General features: G+C 39.4%; 1 protein-coding gene across 1 annotated transcript in view; it reads left to right on the top strand.

The window, feature by feature from the left end:
• Window positions 1-23466, top strand: part of TP53BP2 (tumor protein p53 binding protein, 2) — a 69014-nt gene that overhangs the window by 6126 nt on the left and 39422 nt on the right. Inside the window, exons 2-5 of the mRNA XM_006898039.1 lie at window positions 3463-3573; window positions 10739-10821; window positions 15175-15276; window positions 20346-20520. Of these exons, the coding sequence (XP_006898101.1) occupies window positions 3463-3573; window positions 10739-10821; window positions 15175-15276; window positions 20346-20520 (471 nt within the window). The remainder of the gene's footprint in view (window positions 1-3462; window positions 3574-10738; window positions 10822-15174; window positions 15277-20345; window positions 20521-23466) is intronic.

The following is a 23466-nucleotide window of genomic DNA, read 5'->3' as shown; positions in this document are numbered from 1 at the left end:
GTGGGTAGCATCAGAGAACGAGAGTGTATTGTATCACAGTTACTACTGAGGCCAGAAGTAAATTTCAGGGCTTCAGCTCCTGTACCCTCAGAATTTCTGATGCTTCTTGGTGGTATTTTTCCTCCCAGTGTTTCTGTGTCTGTTTTTCTTTATTCTATCTTACATCTCTTAGAAGTGATTAGATTGACTACCTAATCAGATTCTCGTTAATATAATTAAAGAAATACAATATCATTAAAGACCCAGTTCTGGGAACTGGTGCTAGACCTAGGACTTCACCACATGGTTTGGTGGACACATTCTCCCCAGGACCCGCCCTCTGGATGTTCATACTCTTGTCACTGGGACTGTGTAGTGAGAGTTCTAGGTTCCTTTTTTTTTTTTTTTTTAATTTCTTGAGTGTGAAGAAATCTCTTCCTCTCATCTCAGATTTTGAGGATGGCTCATTAGGCCACTGTGAGTTAACACTGACTCGATGGCATCTCACAACAACAACAATTTCTGTTTTATTTCAAGAGGAGTTGTTAAATGCCATTGAATTGTCGGTGACTCATAGAGACCCTATGAACGAAAGACCTGAACACTTGTATAACTTTCGTCTTTTTTCCAAGTTCATAGGGTTTCGGAGTCAGGCTATTTTGGAAGTGGATGCCACTCCTGCTTCCAAGCTTGTTTTAATCGGGGAGCTCCACCAAACACTGTCCACCATGGGTAACTATTATCGCATTTGACACATCAGTGTCCCAATGTTTAGCATCACAGCAACCACGAGTTACCTCACTTGCTCTATAAGCAAGAGAATTTCACAATTCTCTTAGACAACAGAAAAGTTTTGTAACTGAAAGACAATAAAAAGTATGCTTTTGACTAGACAGTTGGGAAGAGATGTGTATGCCCAGACTCCTGCACTCCTGGTGCTGCCCACACCTGCTTCGCTTTCTCCATTACTTTTTCCCTGTTTTAATGCTGTTTATGGATGGAGAATTTATAATGCTTCACTTCCTAAGGATTTGTTTGAGGTTTTTTTTCTTAATATTGCTTTGCATACAGAATTCATACACATTGTGTTTCACACATTTCTTCATTCTTAAAATATTTCATACAATCATTAGCAAACATTGTGTTTTATAAAATTAATCACCATTGATCTATGACCACTATTACGTTATCTTTTCAGATCCCCACTGGATCTTTTCTAATTCATTCACTCCCTCCCTCTACCCATCAAACTGTGTGACTCTGTTATTTCCCTCTTCTCTACCCTTAGGCCCCTGCCCCTCTCTTTTTCGTTTTGGACTTGGATCCACAACTTACCAACTATCCATCCATTTTTATAATAATGGTCTTATGCAATATTTATTCTTGTGAGACTGTGTTAGTTCACTCAGCATCATGCTCTCTGGCCTCTCCCTCCCATGTTGTAGTATTTTTCTAAATCTTTGCTGCTGAGTACTGCATAGTGTTCTTTCATGTGAATGTACCACAATTTCTCAATGCATTCATTAGTTAATGGCATTTGAGCTGTTTTCATTTTCTTGTTATTGTGAATAACACTACTATGAACATTGGTGTATTTGTGTCTTTTTTTTTTTAACCTGAAGTTTATTTAACCCTGAACATTTACTCCTGAGCTGTAAGCTTTTGTTTCTTCAGTTGCTTCTGGAAAATCTTACTCTTCTATTCAGCCTCCTCTTCTGATTCAACAGCAGTCTGTTCCTGTTCAGTAAGGACCCTCTCAGTATGGTGGGGGAGCTCACATAGGGGTTAATCGGACTGTGAACTCTCTACATACTGCAGTGTGTCTTGAAAGTTTGGTTCCCCTCATGTGCTCAGTGTCCAAAGAACTGACATGCAAATCGTTAAGTTCAGCTTTGCACTTGGCATTTTTCAGCACATGCAGCAAAAACTCAGCACCCTTTGGCCATAGACGCTTGACCACTCCACTATTTGGCTTGTGCATGCCTATAGATGGCCATTATAATGTCAGAATGACACACACTGCTTTTGCAAAGGAGCGTCTTTCAGATACTTGGTGGCTCTCTGGATATGTTCGTGTTCCTTTGATAGCCTAGGCAGTTTCCTGGGTGTTCTTAGAATGGACCCAGAGACTTGAGCCTTTTGATTTGCGTGATTTTGTAGGATTTTCTGGGTCAAGTGAGTGATGAACCAAAAAAAAAAGGAGTTGTAAGAAGTCTTGTAATGGGGAGAAAAAAAATTCCAAGTATTCCCTAATAGTATATATTGAGTAATTTGTACTAGGGATATTCTAGCTAATGTTAGATGGATCTTGGCTGAAAACAGGAAATACGTCTATCTGTGTTTCATTGATTATGCAAAGACATTTGACTCCGTGGACCACAATAAACTGTGGCTGACTCTGAGAAAAATGGGAATCCCAGAACACTTGATCGTTCTAATGCGAAACTTATACTTGGACCAGGAGGCAGTCGTCAGAACAGAGCAAGGGAACACTGCATCTTTCAAAATTGGGAAGAGTGTATGCTAGCGATGTGTCCTGTCTCCATACCTTTTGCTGGGCTTTATGAGGAGAAGTGTGGCATCAGGATTGGAGGAAGATTCATCAACAATCTGCATTATACAGATGACACAACCCTGCTTGCTGAAACTGAGGAGGACCTGAAGCACTTGCTGCAGAAGATCAAGATCTGAAGCCTTAAATATGGATTGAAGCTCGATATCAAGGAAAAAAAGATTCTCACCACTGGGCTGATTGGCAGTATTATGATGGATGGTGAAGAGTTTGAAATTGTTTACTGCTTTAGTTTGCTTGGCTCCACAGTCAACACTCTTGGCACCAGCAGCCAGGAAATTAAAAGATGTATTGCGTTGGGAAAGTCTGCTGCCAGAGACCTCTCCAGAGTACTGAAGAACAACAGTGTCAGTCTGGAGAGTAAGGTGCGCCTGATACAGGCAATGGTCTTTGCAATCACTTGCTATGCGTCAGTGAGCTGGACAATGACTAGGGATGATAATAGGAGAATTGATGCCTTTAAGCTGTGGTGCTGGAGAAGAGTATTGAATAAACCATGGACTGCTAAGAGAATGAACAGGTTCGTCCTGGAGGTTAAACCAGGCTGCTTCTTGGAGGCAAGGATTCTGAAGTTTAGTCTGACATACTTTGGACATATTGCAAGGAGGGACCAGTCCTTGGAGATGGATGTTACGCTTGGAAGGGTGAAGGGACAGCGCAGGAGACTAAGACCCCTGATTAGATGGATTGATTGAGTGACTGGGGTAATGGGGTAGGTGTGTCAGAGACATTAAGATTGGCAAGGTTTAGGGCTCTTGTACATAGGGTCGCGATGAGTCTCAGGTTCCTTGACGGCACATAACACCAACAACACTACCACGAACAACAATAATTTGCATGAAATGTAAGTGGTAGATGATGTTTGTCCTCCTTTTATCTACAGTAAAATGATTGATGTTCTTTTTTTCTAGAGCGCCCAGTGGCCGACAGTGAGCGGATGTTTGATGTCCTACAGCGGTTTGGGAGTAAGAGGAGTGAAGTTCAATTCTTCCTTCGTCATGAACGTCCTGGCAGGGACAATGGTATCTAGCATTTTATGATTCCTAAATGCTTCCAAGCTCAAGGTGGTATAGCACTGGTCTGTGCATTGCTGTACAGAGATAACTCGTGGTTGCTGTGATACTAAACACTGTGACACTGATGTGCCAAATGTGATAATGGTTACCCAAGGTGGACAGTGTTTGCTGGAGCTTCCCGATTAAAACAAGTTTGGAAGCAGGAGTGGCATCCACTTCCAAAATGACTTGCCTCCAGAAACTCTATGAACAGTGCTGCTCAGGTCTTTTGTTCATAAGGTCGCTTTGAGTCATCTACAACTCAACGGCACTTAATACTAACAACAACTAAGTTACTGTGTGTGTTGGATTGCTTGGAAAAGTTTCACATCATTCAGAGAGAGGCAGGTTGAGGGGCCAGTGAGAGGTAAGAACGTGGCGACAGTGAGGACAGCCTCACTGTCACTGTCCGAGGGAAGGGAAGTTTTGCTTGAAAATGGAAGGTCTGTGCCAGGGTTTGTATTGTTTGTTTTCATGTGGATGTGGGAAGGAGTTGGGAGAGCAGAGGGCTAAAAATAGAAGGAAGAGAGGGAATACTTGATAGACTGGGGCCCCTGGGAAGGTGCCCCCCCCCCCCCTGGAAACAAGAGGCCTCCTAGAAATGAGCACCATTGTCCATTGTAACAGGCCGGAAAGAAAACTGATGCCAGAGCAGGTAAATTTGTGAGTTTTGTGGGAGCCAGTTGAGGGAGTGCTCAACTGAAATGATTTCTTTTCCCTGAGGCAAGAGACAAAGTCCTCCTCAAGAGGATAATGGAGTTGTTATGGAGAACTGGAGAGTTTGCTAGGGAAACCAGGCTGCCTTGAACTCTAAAGGCCAGTTAAGATTAGAGACCCTGAGACCAGGGGTGATTTTCTGCAGTATTCTTCTGATGGAGGAGTTCAGCTGGAATTTTAAGTGAAGACACAGGCAGTTGGATTGAACTAAGATGAGGATTTGCCATACAAATGCAGTGCGAAGTCAGTGGGCCAGGGAGGAGACAGGCTGGACAGGTTGGAGTATGGGGCGTGATGTCTCAGCTGGATGGGGAAGGCTTGAGGAAAGGAGGGGCCTGTAGGAGAAGCACACAGGGTGAAGAAACTGGAAATCTCAGATGAAGAGCTGGTGTACTGTGAGGAAATGACTAAGAAAAATTCCCTGAAGTTTCAGGCTGAATGCTTGAATTTAAGATCTCAGGGGTCTGGCTCATCTAGCTGACAGGACTGCATTTTTGGCTGTGAAGTGAACCTGAATCAGATGAGGAAGCTCTGGAATAAAGAATTGAGCTTTTGGAGGGGTTGTGAGAGGTAGTCATCCACAATTTGAGAATCACTTGGAGGCCTTGTCTTGAGTGAATGAGGGTGTGGCCAGAAATTTATAGATAACATTAAAGAGAGGGTGGAAGGGAGAGGATACTTAAGAGTGAGAGTGGGCACATGCTCAGCCTGGAAGACAGAGCATCCCTGGGACTACAGTAGTCTCGTAGGATCAGCTCCTAGAGGGAGTCACAGGGAAGCCCTGTTCTTGTTGAGTACCCATGCTTTTCAAAAGCACTTGGGCATATTAAAATGGAAAGTTGAGGCAATTCTGTGATTTCAGTAACTCTTGGGAGTGAGAATGTAAACAATGTTTCAATTATTAGATGTCATAAAATCTCAGATTTATCACTCAGTACTGCTTCAACACAAGTGCTTGTATGTGAGCAATGAGCAGTGTTAAAATTAGGGCCCCAGAATTGCCTTCATCTGGCCTTCTTCACTCTACAGATGAAAAATGCTGGTGCTTAGGGGTTAAGTGACTTGTCAGAGGCCACACCCCCAGGCAGAGCCAGCATAGAGCCTGACTCACCCAGCTGAGGTGGCCCCAGTGCCTTTCGGGAGCATTAGTGTCTGTTTAAGGAAAATAGATTTCTTTTTTCTAAGCCTTTAAATTGGAATTTATCTTCTTTTGTTGCCATTCTTTTTTTATATCACTTCATGCAACCTGTGACAAATGAATTGACTTTTACCTGTTCATCTACCAGTTCAGATATCTGCTTGTATAGTACAGAGTAAATTATTAAATAGCCTCTCAATGGTACAATATGCCGTTTCAGTGTGTCTGTAATTTGAGAAATAGAATCTGAAGGTAAAGCAGCAGTTTTCACGCTGGATCAAAGCGCCAGCGCCACACAGTGTTTAAATGGAGCTAAAGCAGCCTTGCGTTTCAGTGTCCTTCAGTCAAGCATTAACTTGACCTTAGTTTTTAGATTGAAGATTAGGAAGCTGTTAGCATATTATTTTTCCAGTTTTACTCAGACCATTGACCCAGGATATATGTGGAATGGTTTTTAAAGCTCTTGGATTTGCTCTATGTAACTGTTCATGGGAAGTAGAAACTAGCTAAATGATCTCTTTTTGAAGCAGGAAGAAAATCAGTTATTCTTAAATGATAGATATTTTTCATTTTTTCTCGTACAAATATTTCTAACAGATTACCTAAATGAGGTTTTTTAGACTTTTTTAAAAGAAAACCTAACACACGTAGTGTTAGCTTAAGTCTGAAGAGGGACATATTTATTTTCTTATTGGTGTGGATATATGCCCAGACTTTTTAAGACGTTATGTAATACTTTTTCTCATTTCTGGAAAGTAGAAATTGAATGTGTTTTTGAAAGTCACTAGTCCTTACAATTGTGAAGGCATTCTATTCTGAAGTTTTATTCATATCCATGTTGAAACTGTTAGGAAATCAGTCAGTTAATTATTTGTTTTAGTTTATAGTACAACTTGTGTAAAAAAAGAACCACTTCCAAATACATTGAAACATATAAATAATAAATAATATCTTGGTATGTGTCACAAAGTAGTAGCTGTTTGTTAGGAACCATTAGATCTGCTTGGAATTTTTAATAGATTTAATGGAGACTTAGTTGGCTCATAACTACAAATTGTTGTCCATTCGTAATGCTAAAGTGCCTGTGAATAGTTTTTAAGACTTTGTATGATATATTAACTAGTATTGAAAACCATGTATTTTGGCCTGGAAAATTATTTTTAACCTGTAAAACATATTATCCAGTATTTTGCATAAGTTAGTACTTTGCCAAACTAAGAAAATAGAAATTTTTACTTAAATAAAAGGAAAGTGCTTCATCATACAGATGATTACCACAAAACTAAATATTCATAACAGCACGTCTTCTACTGCCCATTGCTTCCTTTCCCTTTAAGTTGCAAATATTGTTAATAAGCACAAGAAGGAATTTATTTAATTTTTGCTTCTTTTTTAAAAAAAGAATTTAGTTTGTTGTTGGAGAATACACAGCAGAGCAGTGTGTGCATGTGCTTTCAGCAGCGTGAGTCCATTCTTCTAGCTGTGCCTCCATTCCCACGGGGTCTCTCTCTATTCTTGTCCTTTTCTTTGGAGTTGCTGTCCCCCCACCCCCAATTATCTTTTTTTTTTAATTTATTTTACTCTTTTCCATGAAGGAAATCTCAAATCTGTTCCTGTGATGGTTTTGAAATTCAAGAGGGATAGACTCAAGGTCAAATTTTGGTTACTGTGGATTTGACTTAACCTTCTTTTTTTGAGGGTGACTGACCTTGAGTCTAATTCCACTTGAATTTCAAAACCGTCGCAGGCACAGATTTGAGATCTTGAGTAGTAATGAAAGAAGACCAGATGAGCTGTAGGAGGATATCAAGAATATCATCAATGAAGAATGCAAAAAGGTCATTACAAAGACAGAGGAGGAAGAAAAGAACAAGATGGATATCTGATGAGACTCTGAATATTGCACTAGAGTGCCTAGAAGCCAAAGCAAAGGGAACAAATCAAGAAATTAAGGAGCTGAACATAAGATTTCAAATGGCAATGTGGGAAGACAAAGCAAAGTATTATAGTGAAATGTGCAAAGAGCTGCAGTCTGAAAATCAAAAGGGATGAACTTGCTTAACATTTCTTAAGCTGAAGGAACTGAAGGACAAATAGAGGCTTCGAGTTGCAATGCTTAAGGATGCTTTGGGCAGAATATTAAATGATCAGGAAGCATTAAAAAAAGATAGAAGGAGTGTACCGAGGCCCTGTACCAAAAAGAATTGGCTGGCACAGAAGAATTTTATGAAACAACATATGAACAGGAGCCTGTGGTGGGTGATGAAGCTGAAAAAGTTCAAGCTGCTCTGAAGGAATTGGCAAAAAACAAGGCCTTAGTAATTGACACCATACGAGTTGACATATTCCAACAAACAGACGCTGTCCTGAATGCATTCAACAAGTTGTGCCAAGAAATCGTGACAGCCCCATGGCCAACTGACTGGAACAGATCCATATTTGTTCCCATTCTAAAGAAAGTGACCCAACAGAGTATGGAAATTATCAAACAATATCCTTAATATCACATAAAAACAAGATGTTGCTGAAAATTACCCGAAAACAACTGCAACATCAACAGAAAACTCTCAAATGTGCAGGCTGGGTTTGGAAGAGGCCATGGTACTAGGGATATTATAGCTAATGTTAGATGGATCTTGGCCGAAAGCAGTGAGTACCAGAGAAATGTCTGTTTTCATTGACTATGCAAAGGCATTTGACTGTGTGAATCACAACAAATGGTGGCTAACTTTGAAAAAAAATGGGAATCCTAGAACACTTGATTGTGCTTATGTGAAACCTATACTTGGACTAGGAGGCAGTTATTAGAACAGAGTAGAGAAACATTTCATGGTTTAAAATCGAAAAGGATGTACACCAGGGATGTGTCCTATTTCCATACCTTTTCAATCTATATGCAGAGCAGGTCATCTGGGAGGCTGGGCTCAATGAGGAGAAATGTGGCATCAGGATTGGAGGTAGAATCATCAGCAACCTGTGTTATGTAGATGACACAACCCTGCTTCCTGAAACTGAGGAGGACCTGAAGTACTTGCAGCAGAAGGTCAAGGACTGCAGCCTGCAATATGGATTAAAGCTCAACATCAAGAAAACAAAGATTCTAACCACTGGACCTATTGGCAGCATCATGATAGATGTTAAAGAGATTGAAATTGTTAACAGCTTTAGTTTACTTGTCGCCACAGTCTACACTCTTAACAATCTGCACTCTTGGTACCAGCATCCAGGAGATCAAAAGACAAATTGCATTGGGAAAGTCTGCTGTCAGGGACCTCTCCAGAGCCAGAGTACTAAAGAACAGTGATGTCATTCTGGAGACTAAGATGCACCTGATCCAGGCCATGGTCTTCACAGTTACTTACTATGCATCAGAAAGCTGGACAATAACAAGGGATGATAGGAGAATTGATGCCTTTGGACTGTGGTACTGGAGAAGAGTATTTAATATACATACCATAGACTGCTAGGAGAACAAACAGGTTCATCCTGGAGAGGGTGAAACCAGGCTGCTCCTTGGAGACAAGGATTTTGAAGCTCTGCCTGATATACTTTGGACATATTGCAAGGAGGGACCTCTCCTTGGAGAAGGACATAATGCTTGGAAGAGTGAAGGGACAGAGAAAGAGAGGAAGACCCTCGATGAGATGGATTGAGTCAAGAGACTAGGGTAAATGGGAGGGGGCGTGTCAGAGCCGATAAGGTTGGCTTAGGATAGAGCAGGATGCAGGATTTAGAGCTGTTGTACATAGGGTTGCTATGGGTCACAGGTGACTTGATGGCATTAACAAAAACAACAACCACCACGAAGCAGTCCTTTATTTTGCAACTAAGCAGTTAAGCTGAGAACCAGGGTTAGGACGGCTCTTATGTGGTTGACGAGAATATTCTTTGCCTTGGTTATCAAATGTTGCTAACAGAAATTCCACAAGTGGACAACTTTAACACACCTATTTTTCCTCAGTGTTGGAGGCTGAAACCCCAAAATTTTGGGTGCTGGCTTTATGTAGGTTGACGCTTTCCTTTCCTTTCAGCTCTGGAACAAGGTCTGAAGTTTCTGCCCTGGCAGTGTTCATGTCACTCCTAGCTCACTTGCCTGTTTAATCTCTTCTGTATCCAAAAAAGAGCCATTTAAGATACACCCTATGCCAGTCTTGCCAAAGAAAACTCCTCCAAGGTAGCATGTCCTTAAATGGCGTTATGACTGGCGATACACATTCGAGTTTACAGCTTCTTTCTTTTAAGCTTTTTGTTGTTTATTATTTAGGTGAAAATTTACAGAGCAAGTTAGTTTTCCATTAAGTGATTCATTTTGTTTCATAACATTGAGTATCATCCCTGCGACCTAACAACTCTTTTGCTTTCTGCTTAAGTTTATCATTGTCATTCTTCTTTCTTGTTCGTCCTTCTTTTTGAACTTAGTTGCTGAGCAGATACTTACTGTTTGCTCTCATCTTGTAGATTGTTCTAAAGAGGTGAATCCAGTTACTTCTCATACCTGCCTGTTTGGCTGAAAATGAAGTCTTGTAGAGTGAGCTCATTCCCAGGCTGTTGTCCCCGAGCGTCTGTCAGCCATCTTTTTTGTGTGTGATTTTGAGTTTTGTTCCACATTTTTCTCCCGCTCTGTCCAGATGCTCCTGGTCCCTTTAAACACCCTCAACAGTGGCAGCCAGACATCATCTAGTTTTTTGGGTCTCATATGTCGTGTAAGTTCAGGTTCCTGTGGTCTGTCCTCTGTACTTGTTTCCATACATTTTGGATTTTCTTCACTTTTCTTTGCTCCAAGTAGGAGAGCCTAGTAGTTAAGCCTTAGATGACAACTCAAAAGCTTTGAAGATCCCCATCACTACTCACCAAAGTAGCACATAGAATGTTATTTCTGTGGGCAGTGTTATGCCATTGACCTTGATGTCCTCCAAAGACTCTAAGAATACTCTAGGCAGAGGACTTATTTTGTAGGTACATTTCCATCCATAACCCCCATTAATTAGAAATGCATTTGTTTTCATTTTCTCCATTGCTGTCTGAACCAGGCAGTGCTCCTAATGAAGAAAAAGTATGTGGGCTTTTGTCTTGATAACTATTCTGTATTATCATTAATAGATTCTCTAAAACAGGCTGAATTATGAAACCTTAACTCCATTGCTATAGAAGTATGTTGTCTTAATATACTTCAACTTAAAAATATCAAACAGCACTAACAGTAGAACTTGGAAATGAACTCGGGCACAATACCTGTCGACTGTAGTGTTAATGATGCTTTTTGAACTTTGTGCTTAGTGAGTGGACCAAGGCCTCAAGATCCAAGTTTAAAAAGAAATGGTGTCAAAATTCCTGGTGAGCATCGGAGGAAGGAGAATGGTGTAAGTAATAGTTTTATCCACATGTGATTGAACTTTCAGATCTTATTTATCATTAATTTGTTATTTAGTGGGTTAAGAATGATTCTTTTTATAATGTTTATTAAGGTTTATTTTATAGAAACTCCTAATTTGAGTAGTGATTTTAATTTTAATGATTAATATTAATAGTCATTCATGGCTGACTGTTGTAAGAGTGACATTAGATATGCCACAAATTCAGAAGAAAATTAATGTTGGGCAAATCTAAGGAAGCACTTCTTTGTGTGACTTGTTTGTTGCTGTATCTTTTTGAAAAAGAGGAGTATAGTAATGCTTTAAATGCTAACTTTCAGTAAAATACATTTCCTTTTCAGAATGTTAAAGTCTGTATTATCTAAGAATCCAGTTGCTGTTCCCACTATGCCTTTCCCCAGGCTCCCCCTCCCCCTTTTGATCTTATGATGATCTCTTAGGGGTGAAAGGATAGAAGCGTTTTTGGCTATGACCTGGATTTGATTCATACTCAGTGCTCCCTCTGTCTAGTGGCTAGTTTTTGAAAATAATATATGAAGATAATTTATTGTGGTCAAAGAAACCCTGATGGCACAGTAAGTGACATGTTGGGCTGCTAACCAAAAGGCCAGTGGTTTCAAATATACTAGCTGCTCCGTGTGAGAAAGGTGATGCAGTTTCCTCCTGCTAAGAGTTACACAGTTGGAAACCCATGAGTAAAAATGAATGACAATGGGTTATGATTTTTTGTGTTGTATTTGGCATGCTATAAACTAATATTTAAGGTATATGGTAGATACTGACATACATAAATGTGTATATATGTGTGTGTATATTTACACAGAGGGAGCTCTGGGAGCTTAGTGGTAAGGAGTTGCACTCTTTACCCAAAGTCACCTTGTTTGATTCCATCAGCTCGAGGTACATGGCCAGTCTTTTCCTGTGTATTTTTCTGCCTCTGAAAACCCACTAGAGTGTCGTTTATGGATTGGTTTTGACTCGATGGTATATGCATTTATATGAAATTATCATCTTAACTAGGATAATGAAAATAGTGTCACCCCAGCAAGTTTTTTCCTACTCCTTGTCTGTGTGCACTCTTCCCTTCTGCCTGTCCTCAAGGAACTGCTGGTTGAATCACTGTCCCTTCAGATTACTTCTGTTTTCTTAGGATATTATGTAAACAATCATACTGAGTGTACTTTCTCTGATTTTTCTTTCATTTGGTATAATTACATTCTTTTTAATGATTGGCATAATCTACCAGCATAATTATTTTGAAGTTCATCCACACTGTTGAGTGGCTGTCAGTTGTTAATTCTTCATTATTGCTGAGTATTTATTTTTTGGACATAACACAGTTTCGTTTATCTTGTTCATGGGCATTTAGTTTTTTGCTATGTGAGTATAAGTCTTTATGTGCTTTCATATATCTTGGAGAAACACACCCCTCCCCCAGGACATACAAACGTATGTATATGCACGCGTGTGCATTTTGTTATTCTTGTTATTATGTGTTGTCGAGTTGCCTGTGACTCGTAGTGGTCCTATGTACAACAGCTCTGAACACTTCTCTCTCCTGATCCAAGCTCATTTTCTCTGACACACCTACCCCCATTAACCTAGTCACTGACTCATTCCATCTCATCCAGGGTCATCTTCTCCTGCACTGTTCCTCAATCCTTCAAAGCATGACTTTTTTCTCTAAGGACTGGTCCCTCTGAACAACATGCCCAAAGTATGTCAGACAGAGCCTCAAAATCCTTGCCTCTAAGGAGCAGTCTGGTTTTATCCTCTCCAGGACAAACCTGTTAGTTCTTCTAGCAGTCCACTGTATATTTAATCCTTTTCTCCAGCACCACAACTCAAAGACATCAATTCTTCTATTATCCTGAGTCATTGTTCAGCTTTCTGATGCATAACAAGTAATTGTGAAGACCATGGCCTGGGTCAGGCACACCTTAGTCTCCAGACTGACATCATTGCTTTTCAATACTTTGGAGCGGTCCCTGACAGCAGATTTTCCCAGTGCAAATCATCTTTTGATTTCCTGGCTGCTAGTACCAAGAATATGTATATGAATAATAGCTTTTTAAGAAGTTGTCAAGAGATTTTCCAAAATAATTGTATATTCTTCCATTCTCAAGAGAGTTCTTTCTATTCCTGTCGGTATTTCTCAGGCCCAGCCACTTTAATTTTAGCCATTCTAATAGGTGTGATGTGGCATTTTAGGGTTCATTTTTGTTTTTGTAATGACAATGAGCTTGAGCATCTTTTCATGTGCTTATTTACCCTCTCTGTGACAGGTTTGTCCTGGAGTGGGTGAAGCCGGTTGCCCCTTGGAGGCAAGGATTCTGAAGCTTTGTCTGGCATACTTTGGGCATGTTACAAGGAGGGACCAGTCCTTGGAGAAGGACGTCATGTTTGGGAGAGTGGAGGGACAGCGCAGGAGAGGAAGACCCTGGATGAGATGAATTGATTCAGTGATTGGGGTGGTTGGAGTAGGTGTGTCAGAGACAGTGAGGTTGGCACAAGATAGAGCATGGTTTAGGGCTCTTGTACATAGGGTCACTATGAGTTGCAAGTGACCCAACTGGCACATAACAACAACAGCAACAATGTCTTTCTTTAGTAATGTGTTGGTGTAGATCTTTTGCTAAGTGTTTAAAATAGATTTTTTTTAAAAAAGTTTTGAAGAGTTCTTTAAATAGTCTGGATCTGGTCTTTCAAAATATGTGTGGTTTACAGATATTTTCTTCCAGTTTATGATTTGCCTGTTTCTTCAACAGTGTCTTTTGCAAAGCCTGAAAATTCTTAATTCTGATGACAGGCAGCCGAACAGTTTTTTTCTTATATGTGTTATGCTTTTTTGTTGTGGCTAAGACATCTTTTCTTAATTAATTATCAAAGGGTTTTTTCTCTTTTGTAAGTTTTTGTAGTTTCAGGATTTACATTTACATCTGCGATTCGTTTTGTATTAGCATTTGGGTATGACAAGTAGATTAAAATGATTTTTTACATTGATTTTATGGAAGCACTATTTGTGGAAACTACAACGCTTTCCCTGCACAGTGGCCTTTGCACCTTTGTCTCAAATCTGTTGTCCATATTTGTGTGGACTTGTTTCTGGTGTCTATAGTCTGTCCATTTATTTGTTTGTATTGATCGCAGTGTCTATGTTTATTATAATTTAATGTCTGGAAGTCAGGTGGTGTATGTTCTCTAACTTACTCTTTTTCAAGGTTATTTTGACTTCTCTAAGTCATATGTACTTCAGTATGAATTTTAGAATCAGCTTGTCAGTTTTTTACAAGAACTTAGAGCGTTTTGATTGAGATTTCATTGACTGTAATCCATTTGGGAACAATTGATAGTTGACGACATTGAGCTTTTCGGCTTATGAACACACTGTTTTTATGTTTATTTTCTAATTGCTATTAATATATGGAGACCGTTTTCTTTTTGTGTACTGATCTTGTCTCCTACAGTTTTCCTATACTAATATTTTTGGTTTGTTTGTTTATTTGTTTCATTGTGGTAGCATTTTTTTTTTTTTTGTAGATTCCATAAGATTTTTAGATACTATGTTGTCTACAAATCAGGACAGTTGCAGTCTTCTGTGTTAGATGCTGTTTATGAATTTTTATTGTTTTATTGCCCTGTCTGGAATATCCAGGACACTGTGGAATCGAGGTTATCAGGGTAACCTGTCATAAGCAGTTGGTTCCTGATGTGTCTTGGATTTGCTAATGTTGCTGTTATGTTTGCAGTTGAAGTTCTTCTGATGACGTAGTCTGGCTTTGTTAGCAGCTCCCTAATTCAACTCTCAAGCCATGACTGACTGTGGCTCACCTTCCCGTGGGTTTCTTGGGCTGTAGTCACGTGGGAGGAAACTGCTCATCTTTCCCCTTGAAGCTATTGGTGGATTCAGACCAGCCACCGGCACACCTTTGGGTTAACAGTGCAACTTACCATCAGAGCACCTTCGAGCAACACTCCTGCTCTCCTTGACCTTATATAAACTCACTGTATAACAAGGTGGTTATAAATGGTTTCATTTATCACCCTGGCTGCTGAAATGACTAATTTTAAATTAACAAGGTAAAACTGTTAACTTGTTTTCACAGTAAGATAAGGAAGAATATTAGTTTGTTTTATACCTTAATACATTTCTTCTTTCTCTTTGGAATCAAATAGATAAGGATATATACAAATTAACGGTCTATTTAATGTGATTAAAAAACTGTGACATGAACTTGTAGTGGTTCGGATGGGATGTGTGATTGCCCTCTGATGGCATGGTCAGTGGGCCCTCTCCAGGGTAAGGTGAGTGACGTGGACTGGCCTGTGCTTCGGCTGTAGGTTCATAGTCCAAGGATGGACCTCACTCTCGCTGAACTCCAGGAAATGGCATCTCGCCAGCAGCAACAGATTGAGGCACAGCAACAAATATTGGCTACCAAGGTAATGCTTGTTTTAGAGGGCCTAATGGGCCATAACTAATAATGTATGTGTAGAGGGTTCACCTTCCAACTTGCTTATAAGCCAGTTAGCTCACAAATAAGAGCTGATATTATGAATCCCCAGTGCTACCAGCTGCATTGTACTCTCTTCCTCTTGTCATAATATTTTGTAGAAACTGCTATTCTAGTTCAGGATCTTCTTGGCTTCTCATTCTGATCCAGATTAACCATGCTGTGATGAGTCTGTAGAGGTCTGGCAACATTTTGCTATGTTATGTGGAAGCTCTGATGGCCTAGTGAGCAATGAGTTTTGCCACCAACCCAAAGACAAGTGGGTTGATTCTGCCAGCTCCTCCAAAGGGGGAAGGAAGGACAGTCTCTTCCTAGGCAATTTACAGACTCTGAAAATCTTCTGCAGTTAGATAGGAGTCATTTCCGAATCATCAGCAGATAGCAGCAACATCATGTTGGATATCAGCAAAGCAGAACAGGTCTTCAACTCTGAGCTAACCTAGGGCTGAGTCATTGCTATAGTAGGAAGAATGGTCAGATTTTCTAATGTCAACACTGTCCCCTTCTGCTGCTTGACACCAATAACAGGCTGCTGGTCTTTATTTGGGGACAGTGTTCACTCACAATCTAAGCATAGTCTTAGGCTTGAATAAGGAAAAATAGATGTTTCTTCTTTATTATCGAAAGCCATCTCAATGCTCATTTTTCTAGCATCTAAACCTGATGCTACCAGACTTTCTCCCCCGTGTCCCCCCCCTTAAAAGGGCTTTGCATTAAATGTTTTTAGCTTTGCATACAGTTTTGGTGGTCAGAACAATTCAGCTCTTCTGCTGTAGTGTTGAAGCAACCATAGATGGTCTTTAAATCAGTGGGTCAGGATGTACAATTTTCCAGTACAATTTTATTTAAAAGAGCAGGCAGTGAACTGGACCTTGTTTTCCCACTAGTGGGTCTAAGGACTCAGTATCTGCATTTAAGCAGTCTATCAGTGATTATTTTAAACTTCAGTTAACTGAGGTTGGGTGTGAGATAACAAGTTACCCAGTAGGGCTTTGGAGTAACAGCCAGGCATTCTTAAGGATCCACTCTATTTGTAATACCAGATACTAACATTCTTAAGATCATGTGTATCATTGGTTCTTAGACTTGAATGAACAATACTAAGGAATCTTGGGGGAACTTTGTTAAAATTACTTGATTCAGTAGGTAGGCGCTGGGGCCTGAGTTTCTGCTTTTTTAATAAGTTCCCTGGTAATTCTGATGCTCCGTCCATTGAAAATCAAGGACACACGCTCAGGTTGCCTGCTCAGCCTTCCAGCCAGGAACAAAACTCACCCCTATGAATCTACTCTTAATCAAACAGTGAACAGGCCTGATGACCTAAGTGAGTAAGGTGTTTTACTACCTTGAAGGCAGGTGGTTCGAATCTACCAGCTGCTCCACAGGAGAAAGATGGACAGTCTCCTCCCATGCAGTTTACAGCCTGTGTAAACCCACTGGAGGGTCATCTATGGGTTGGTTCTCATTGGACATCAGTGAGATGATGTTCAGTTGATAGACTGAGTAATCAGATCGAGAGGATCATTTGCCCTGAGATAAAGCTCAGAAGATAAGAAGGGGTAGGATAGAGGGCTTGATGGAAATGAAAATCACAGGGTGGAGTCAAGAAGGAATGGTTATACTGTGAAGATTGTAATTAATGTCATAGAAAAAAATGTATAGGAGTGATTGAATGGACCAGTTTACTCTATAAACTTCAACTCATGATTTAAAGAAATTTAAAGAAAGGTTGATTTTTTACATGATAAATCACTGATTTTGTAGTTCTTAATTAAAACTATTTCTACATTTTACATATATATATGTAATATAAATATAGCTAAAACAGTAAACATATTCTGAGATGGTGTTTACCTTTGATTATACGTGGCATTCTTCTGTTACACTGTTTAAATGAAAATTTTTAATAGAAATAAAATTTTAAATTATATACTCATGCTTTTCTAAAAGTGTTATTGCATTTCTTTAGCTTTTTTATTTGGTGCTTATTGGAGACAAACTACCTAAGTTACTGTTTAAAGAGCTTCACATTTCATGTAATTAAATACAGTCTTATGAGGTAGTTACTATTTTTCATCCCCATTTATAGATGTTTTGATTCCCTAGAGCTGCTATAACAGAAATACTGTAGAAAACAACCTAATTACAAAATGGGCAGAGGACGTGAATAGGCACTTTACCAAAGAAGACATTCAGATGGCCAAAAACACATAAAGAAATGGTCAAGATCATTAACTATTCACTCTCTCAAACTCATTGTTGTGTAGTTGGAACTGACTCACAGCTGACCCTCCAGCGGATATGTGGGAGGTGGTAGTTCACACAGGAAGAGATTGCGCATTTTCTTCCCTCAGAGCTACCAATGGGTTCAAACCACCAGAGAAGCTTGACCTTTTGGTTAGGGCAACTTCTGCCACTTATTAGATAAGAATCTCTATTCTGTGCTCTATTAGAGAAGAAGCAAATCAAAACTTGGAAAAAATAGTGATGTTTAGTAAAGGTGTAAAGAGATTGGAACTTCCATATATTTCTAGTGGGAATGTAAAATGGTGCAACAAATATGGAAAGCAGTTTGGTGCTTCCTTAGAAAGGTGGAAAGGTATTTGATCCAGAGCTCTAACATACACAGAGAGACTGATTTTTATTGTAGCATTTATTATTGCATAGAGTTAGAAACAGCCTATGTGTTCATCAGCTAATAAATGATGAAAGAAACTCTTTACATTGGTACAGTGAATTATTATGTTAATAATAATTATAATTATTATTAAGAATTCGTGTAGGTGCAAGATGGGTGGGCATTTTTCTCCTGTGCAACTTATTGCCTCTGAAAACCGGCTGTCAGGTATCTATGGGTCAGTTCTAATATGTAACAACAGTAACAAATACCAGCAGTTACTCTTGCTGTAAATATTTCAGCATGTATATCTGAAAGATAAAGACTTTCAGAAATAAAATTCAGTGCTTATTCTCACCTTAACAACAACATCAATTCATGAAATACTACTGCACAACGTGGATTAATCTAACAAAGTATGCTGAGAGAAGTAAGTCTTTCACAGGAGGACAATTGTGGAATAAAAACACTATTATAAAAAGCTGAGGAAAGGTTTACACATAGAAATAATCTTGATGGTTTAACAGGGAGGAGAGGAGGGAAAACTAAGTTGAATGAAAGCAATGGCAATATACAATAAGAATTTGACTAGTCTTTGTGATAAATTACTTCTAGGAGACAGTTAAAATTAATGTTACAGAACAAATCTTCTGTGACTGAATAAAAACCAGTATGATTTGTAAATTTCACACAAATAAGTCAGTCATGTTGTGGTGGTGGTGGTCTACTGTGACCTTCCAGAAAGTTTTCTGAGACTTTAAATCAACACAGAATGATTGTTCATCTTTCTTCTGTGGAGCAGCTTGTAGACCTGAACCATGTACCTTTGGGTTGGCAGCACAACTTCTTACCACTGATCATATGTATAAAAGAAATAAAAGTGGTGACTTTAACAGATTGTCTCAAGTTTAGGAGACTGGAGGTCTGAGTTCCAGACGCCAGCTTTAGAGAGGCTTTCGCTGCCTGCCTGCTCTTGTATCTTTTATCTTCTGCTTTGCAGCCTTCTTCATATTCCTATGTGTTGGAAACCAGCCCACACCCCCCCCCCCTTTTCTGCTCACTGTTAATGTGTGCTGTCAAATCCCCTCCCACTCAGCAGCTGTGAGTACAGGAAAAGGAAGCTGCCCCATCTTGCAATCACTGTCAGCTCTTCTCATTGAAGGTCATCTCCTCCTTCACCTATCTTCTTCCTTTTCCAGGCCTGCTGTCCATCTCCAGGGACTGGCACCCTTTATATGGCCAAAGTATGTGAGACAAAGTCTCACTAGTCTTGCATCCAGAGTGCTTTGGCTTCGCTTCTTCCAAGACAGATTTGTTCTTTTGCCAATTCAGGGTATGGTTGGTGCTCTCCTGGGCCACCTCCTTCACAGCTCAAAGGCATTGGCTCTTCTTTGGTCTTGTTATTCATTGTTCAGCTTTCACATGCAACATGAAGCATGCTCTTGGTGGTTACCTTCCTCAGTCATTGCTGATTCTGACTCAGGAGTGACCCTCTGAGAGTTTCCAAAGCTGTAATGACATGAGAGGAGATTGATTGCCTAATATCCCTCTCTACCCCCCATCCACTGGTGGATTTGAACCGCCAGAGAGGTGTGGCCATTGACTTTGCTGCAAATCTCCCTACTGGCTATGCCTCCCACCAACTTGTGTTTAATCTCTTTATATCTGAAAACAGTGAACTCAGGCACACTATAACACTCCATTAGTCATGTTCATTAAAATAGCAAAGACAGCCCGTTCCCAGATGGGATTATAACCATACACAGAGAGGCTTGTGAATTTTAGTAAAATTCTTTTTAAAAATTATTTTTATTTTGTTAGTTTTTATGTAATAATTCCTTTACATTGTTTCATTCATAGACATTGTGTTTTATACAATCTTTCATTTACATTGTTTCATACAGTCATTCGTATACATTCTATTTTACATTTTTTTAAAAATTGGTTTGCTTACAAAGTTTATATGCATTATATTTCACACTATTCTTCATTCACATTGTGTTTCATGCAAGCATTCTCCTACATTATGCTGTGTTTGGATACTTTCTCATACATGTCCCATCTTTCCATAAATGTTTTCTTAACATTATAGCAAACATTCATGACAATTAACCCAGGGTTTGCTGATGCTTTGTTGCCCAAGACCACTTGGTTTGAAATATAGACTCTCAGTGTTCCCTCTCTCTTAAGTCCAGGGTTGATTCTGTTAAGTCTAGAGTTGGAGGGTCTACTTTAAGCAGATCTCCCCATTTCTTCTGATGTTAGTGAATAGGGCAGTAGAGGAAACAGTGGCAGATGTTCTTCAGACTTGGCACATAATGGGTTGTGGCTGTTAGTGGTATACCAAAAATTGCATGCCTTATGATTACTTCTGCCTTTAGGAACAGCGCTTAAAGTTTTTAAAACAGCAAGATCAGCGCCAGCAGCAACAAGCAGCTGAACAGGAAAAACTTAAGAGACTGAAAGAAATAGCTGAAAATCAGGAAGCTAAGCTGAAAAAAGTGAGAGCACTTAAAGGCCACGTGGAGCAGAAGAGGCTAAGCAATGGCAAACTGGGTGAGTTCTGGTCCTGGCTTGATTGCAGGACTAAAGGCTTCACAGTGTAAGGAAACACAAGAGAGCCAGAAGGTTATATACATTTTGTAGTAAAAAGAAAAACCAAACGAAACTTTGTAGATAACTTTCCATAAGGTATCTAAATTATCTTTGAAATGTCAGATACATGGACCTTGCCTGATGGAATGCCCAGGAATCAGATCAACTATATCTGACAGTGAAGAAGCCCAGTTATCATCAGTCAGACAAGAGTGGGGTCTGACTATCAGTTGCTTGTTGTTGTTTACCAGAGAGTTGCAATTGACCCTTAGTAGACCCTCCTGTGAGTTTTCAGTCTCAGTTAATCACACAGGAGATTACACATGCCTTCGGGATTGCAGTGCAGTTTCTTGTTGCAGACCATAATGGCTATAAAGCTAATGAGATCAAATCACATGATGACCAAACTGAAACAGGAATCACATTTCCCTTTTGATCAGTTCTTTCTAAAGGTGACAAAGGCTGTTTCTCACCTTCAGCTTTAACCTCCTTTAATGTAATATTATTTAATTCAGATTTGTGCCAAGATTCAGCCATCTTCTTTGCAAATTTTTTATATTACAAGTACAGTCCTGCACAGACATTTTTACTATTCTTTTCAAAGCCCTTACTGGCTAAAAATTAATAGGAGTCTGTTCTCTTATTCGATGTGCTTTTCGTAAAGCTTGTGCACCATATAGCCAAGTTTTTAAATTTAACTGCTTTATTTACTGATTTAAACTAGTAACAGTGTTTCTGCACATACTGAAACAACTGCAAAAAGACCTTACTTTTACCCTGAGCTCTTTTTTTTCTATAATTATATTTTATTAATTTTCATAAACATTTACAGAGATTATGGGTTTCCATTCATTCATTGTTGCACTATTCTCTCTACCCTTCTCCCAGTTTGTTCTTGTCCAAATGCCACAGTGCTTATTAATCTTCTTTGTCAGTGTGTCCTTTGCCATTCCCTATCACTCCTCCCTGAGAGAGACTTCACCCTGAGTCATAAGGAAAAGGGGATGGTGTATTCTCTTAGCTACTTCCTGCTGAAAAGGGACGCTGTGGGTTTCAGGGTGAAGATCTTCTCTCACTACTCTAAAGGGCCCCTTTGGCAGTAGGAAACACATAGACTATTATGGAGATTGATTTTGGAATTTAGATGCACTGTTATCAATTGTGCTTGGCCGTACATGTTCATATCCTTGAAGATGTATCATGGGGGTGTTGCAACCTAGAAGACACAAATTTGACTAACAAGTTATAAGTACATGAGTCAAAAATTATGGAAAAGTAAAAGAAAAGATTCTTTCATTGTTTTACAAACCCTCCCCCAGGTCCCCTCCACCATGTAGCCCTCGCTCTAGACTCCTGTGATGACAGAAATACCTAGTTATATATCTCTTTTAAACAGTTTTCTCCCTCCTCTGTTTCAGTGCAGTATACATTATTGAACCCATCCCTGAGCGCTTAAGTAATTCTTTAATGTGATATACTGAGCTTCAGAGGATGGGATGTTCCTCATGACTCCTTTTTTCTCTTCTAACTCTGACTTTTTAGGTAGTTTACTTCAGTCAGAGAGGTGGGGAAAATCCCTATGAACTTTTTTTAAACTTTCACATCCATTATGTTTTTTTCCATATTCCAAATAACAAAATTTTAAAGTTACTACTTTAATAATATTTATACCATTGAACAAGTAAACACTAGTCAGTGCTGCACGTAGCCCTGTATTATGATTGTATTTTCTTTTTTGTACAATTTTTTTGTTTTCCTAGAGTTAATTATTACCTTTTTAAAATTATTATTAATTTTAATGAACGTTTACAGAGACTTAAGGTTTCCAGTCATTCATTGTTGCACTTTCCTCCCCTCCCACTCTCCCAATTCTCTTTTCTCCTTGGTAAGTAAAAGAAAGACTCTTTCATTACTATGCAGTCCCTCCCCCCAAATCCACTGCACTGTACAGCCTTCATTTTTTACTCCTGACATGACAGTAATACTTAGTCATATATCCCTTTTAAACAGTTCTCTCCCCCATCTGTTGCAGAGCAGTATACTTTATTCCTCCCCTTCTTCTCTTTCTTCCCTCAACCCCAATGTCAGTCCTGTTTTATAATAGTGGCCCTATGCAATATTTGTCCTTTTGTGGCTGAGATACTTCACTCAGCATAATGTCCTCCAGGATCACCCATTTTGTATAATATTTCATGAGTTCCTTGTTTTTCAGTGCTGCATAGTATTCCATTATGTGACTATACCACAGCTTTTCTATCCGTTCATTTGTTGATGGGCACTTGAGTTGTTTCCAGCCCTATGAACATTTTTCTACTTTGCTCCATGAATAAACCTCATGAAATTTTTCTACTTCTACCCCTAAATTTCTAGCAATATTTAAGAGTTTGAGGATTTCTTCATGATCCTACCTTTCATTTTCCCGAAAGTTGCACTTACGCTGAGTGAATTCCCTTTCAGTTTCCTGGTTTCTGTGTGTGTGTGTGTGTGTGTGTGGGGGGGGATTAATAACGAGACAGAACACCAAGAATGTAGGAGAAAACAAGCAGGAGGCAAACGGTGTCTCTGCTTCCCTGTGACTTTATTGAAAATTTTCGGGGAGAAAATCACAAAGATAATTCAATGTAAATGTAGCTAAGCTCTTTCTACTGAAAACCTTGACTCAGGAATGTGGGGTTAGCAAATACAAGAATCCTGTAATTGCTTAAGGATTGCCTTAGTGCTTACCCCTGTAAACATTTAAGGATTGCGTTTGTGCTTCAGGGTGAAATCCCAGCTTGTATCCACCTCCCTCATTTCCTGATAAAGCACTTGGCTTGTTATAAATATTTATTATGAAATTTGGCTTCCCACAGTTTCTTACCACTAGGCCACCAAAGCTTATATGCATGTTAAGTTTGAACCTAAAGA

Source organism: Elephantulus edwardii, unplaced genomic scaffold (assembly GCF_000299155.1).
Source record: "Elephantulus edwardii isolate Elephantulus edwardi_28Jun2011 unplaced genomic scaffold, EleEdw1.0 scaffold00218, whole genome shotgun sequence".
Taxonomy (NCBI): Eukaryota; Metazoa; Chordata; class Mammalia; order Macroscelidea; family Macroscelididae; genus Elephantulus; species Elephantulus edwardii.
This window is presented reverse-complemented; position numbering and strand designations above follow the sequence as displayed.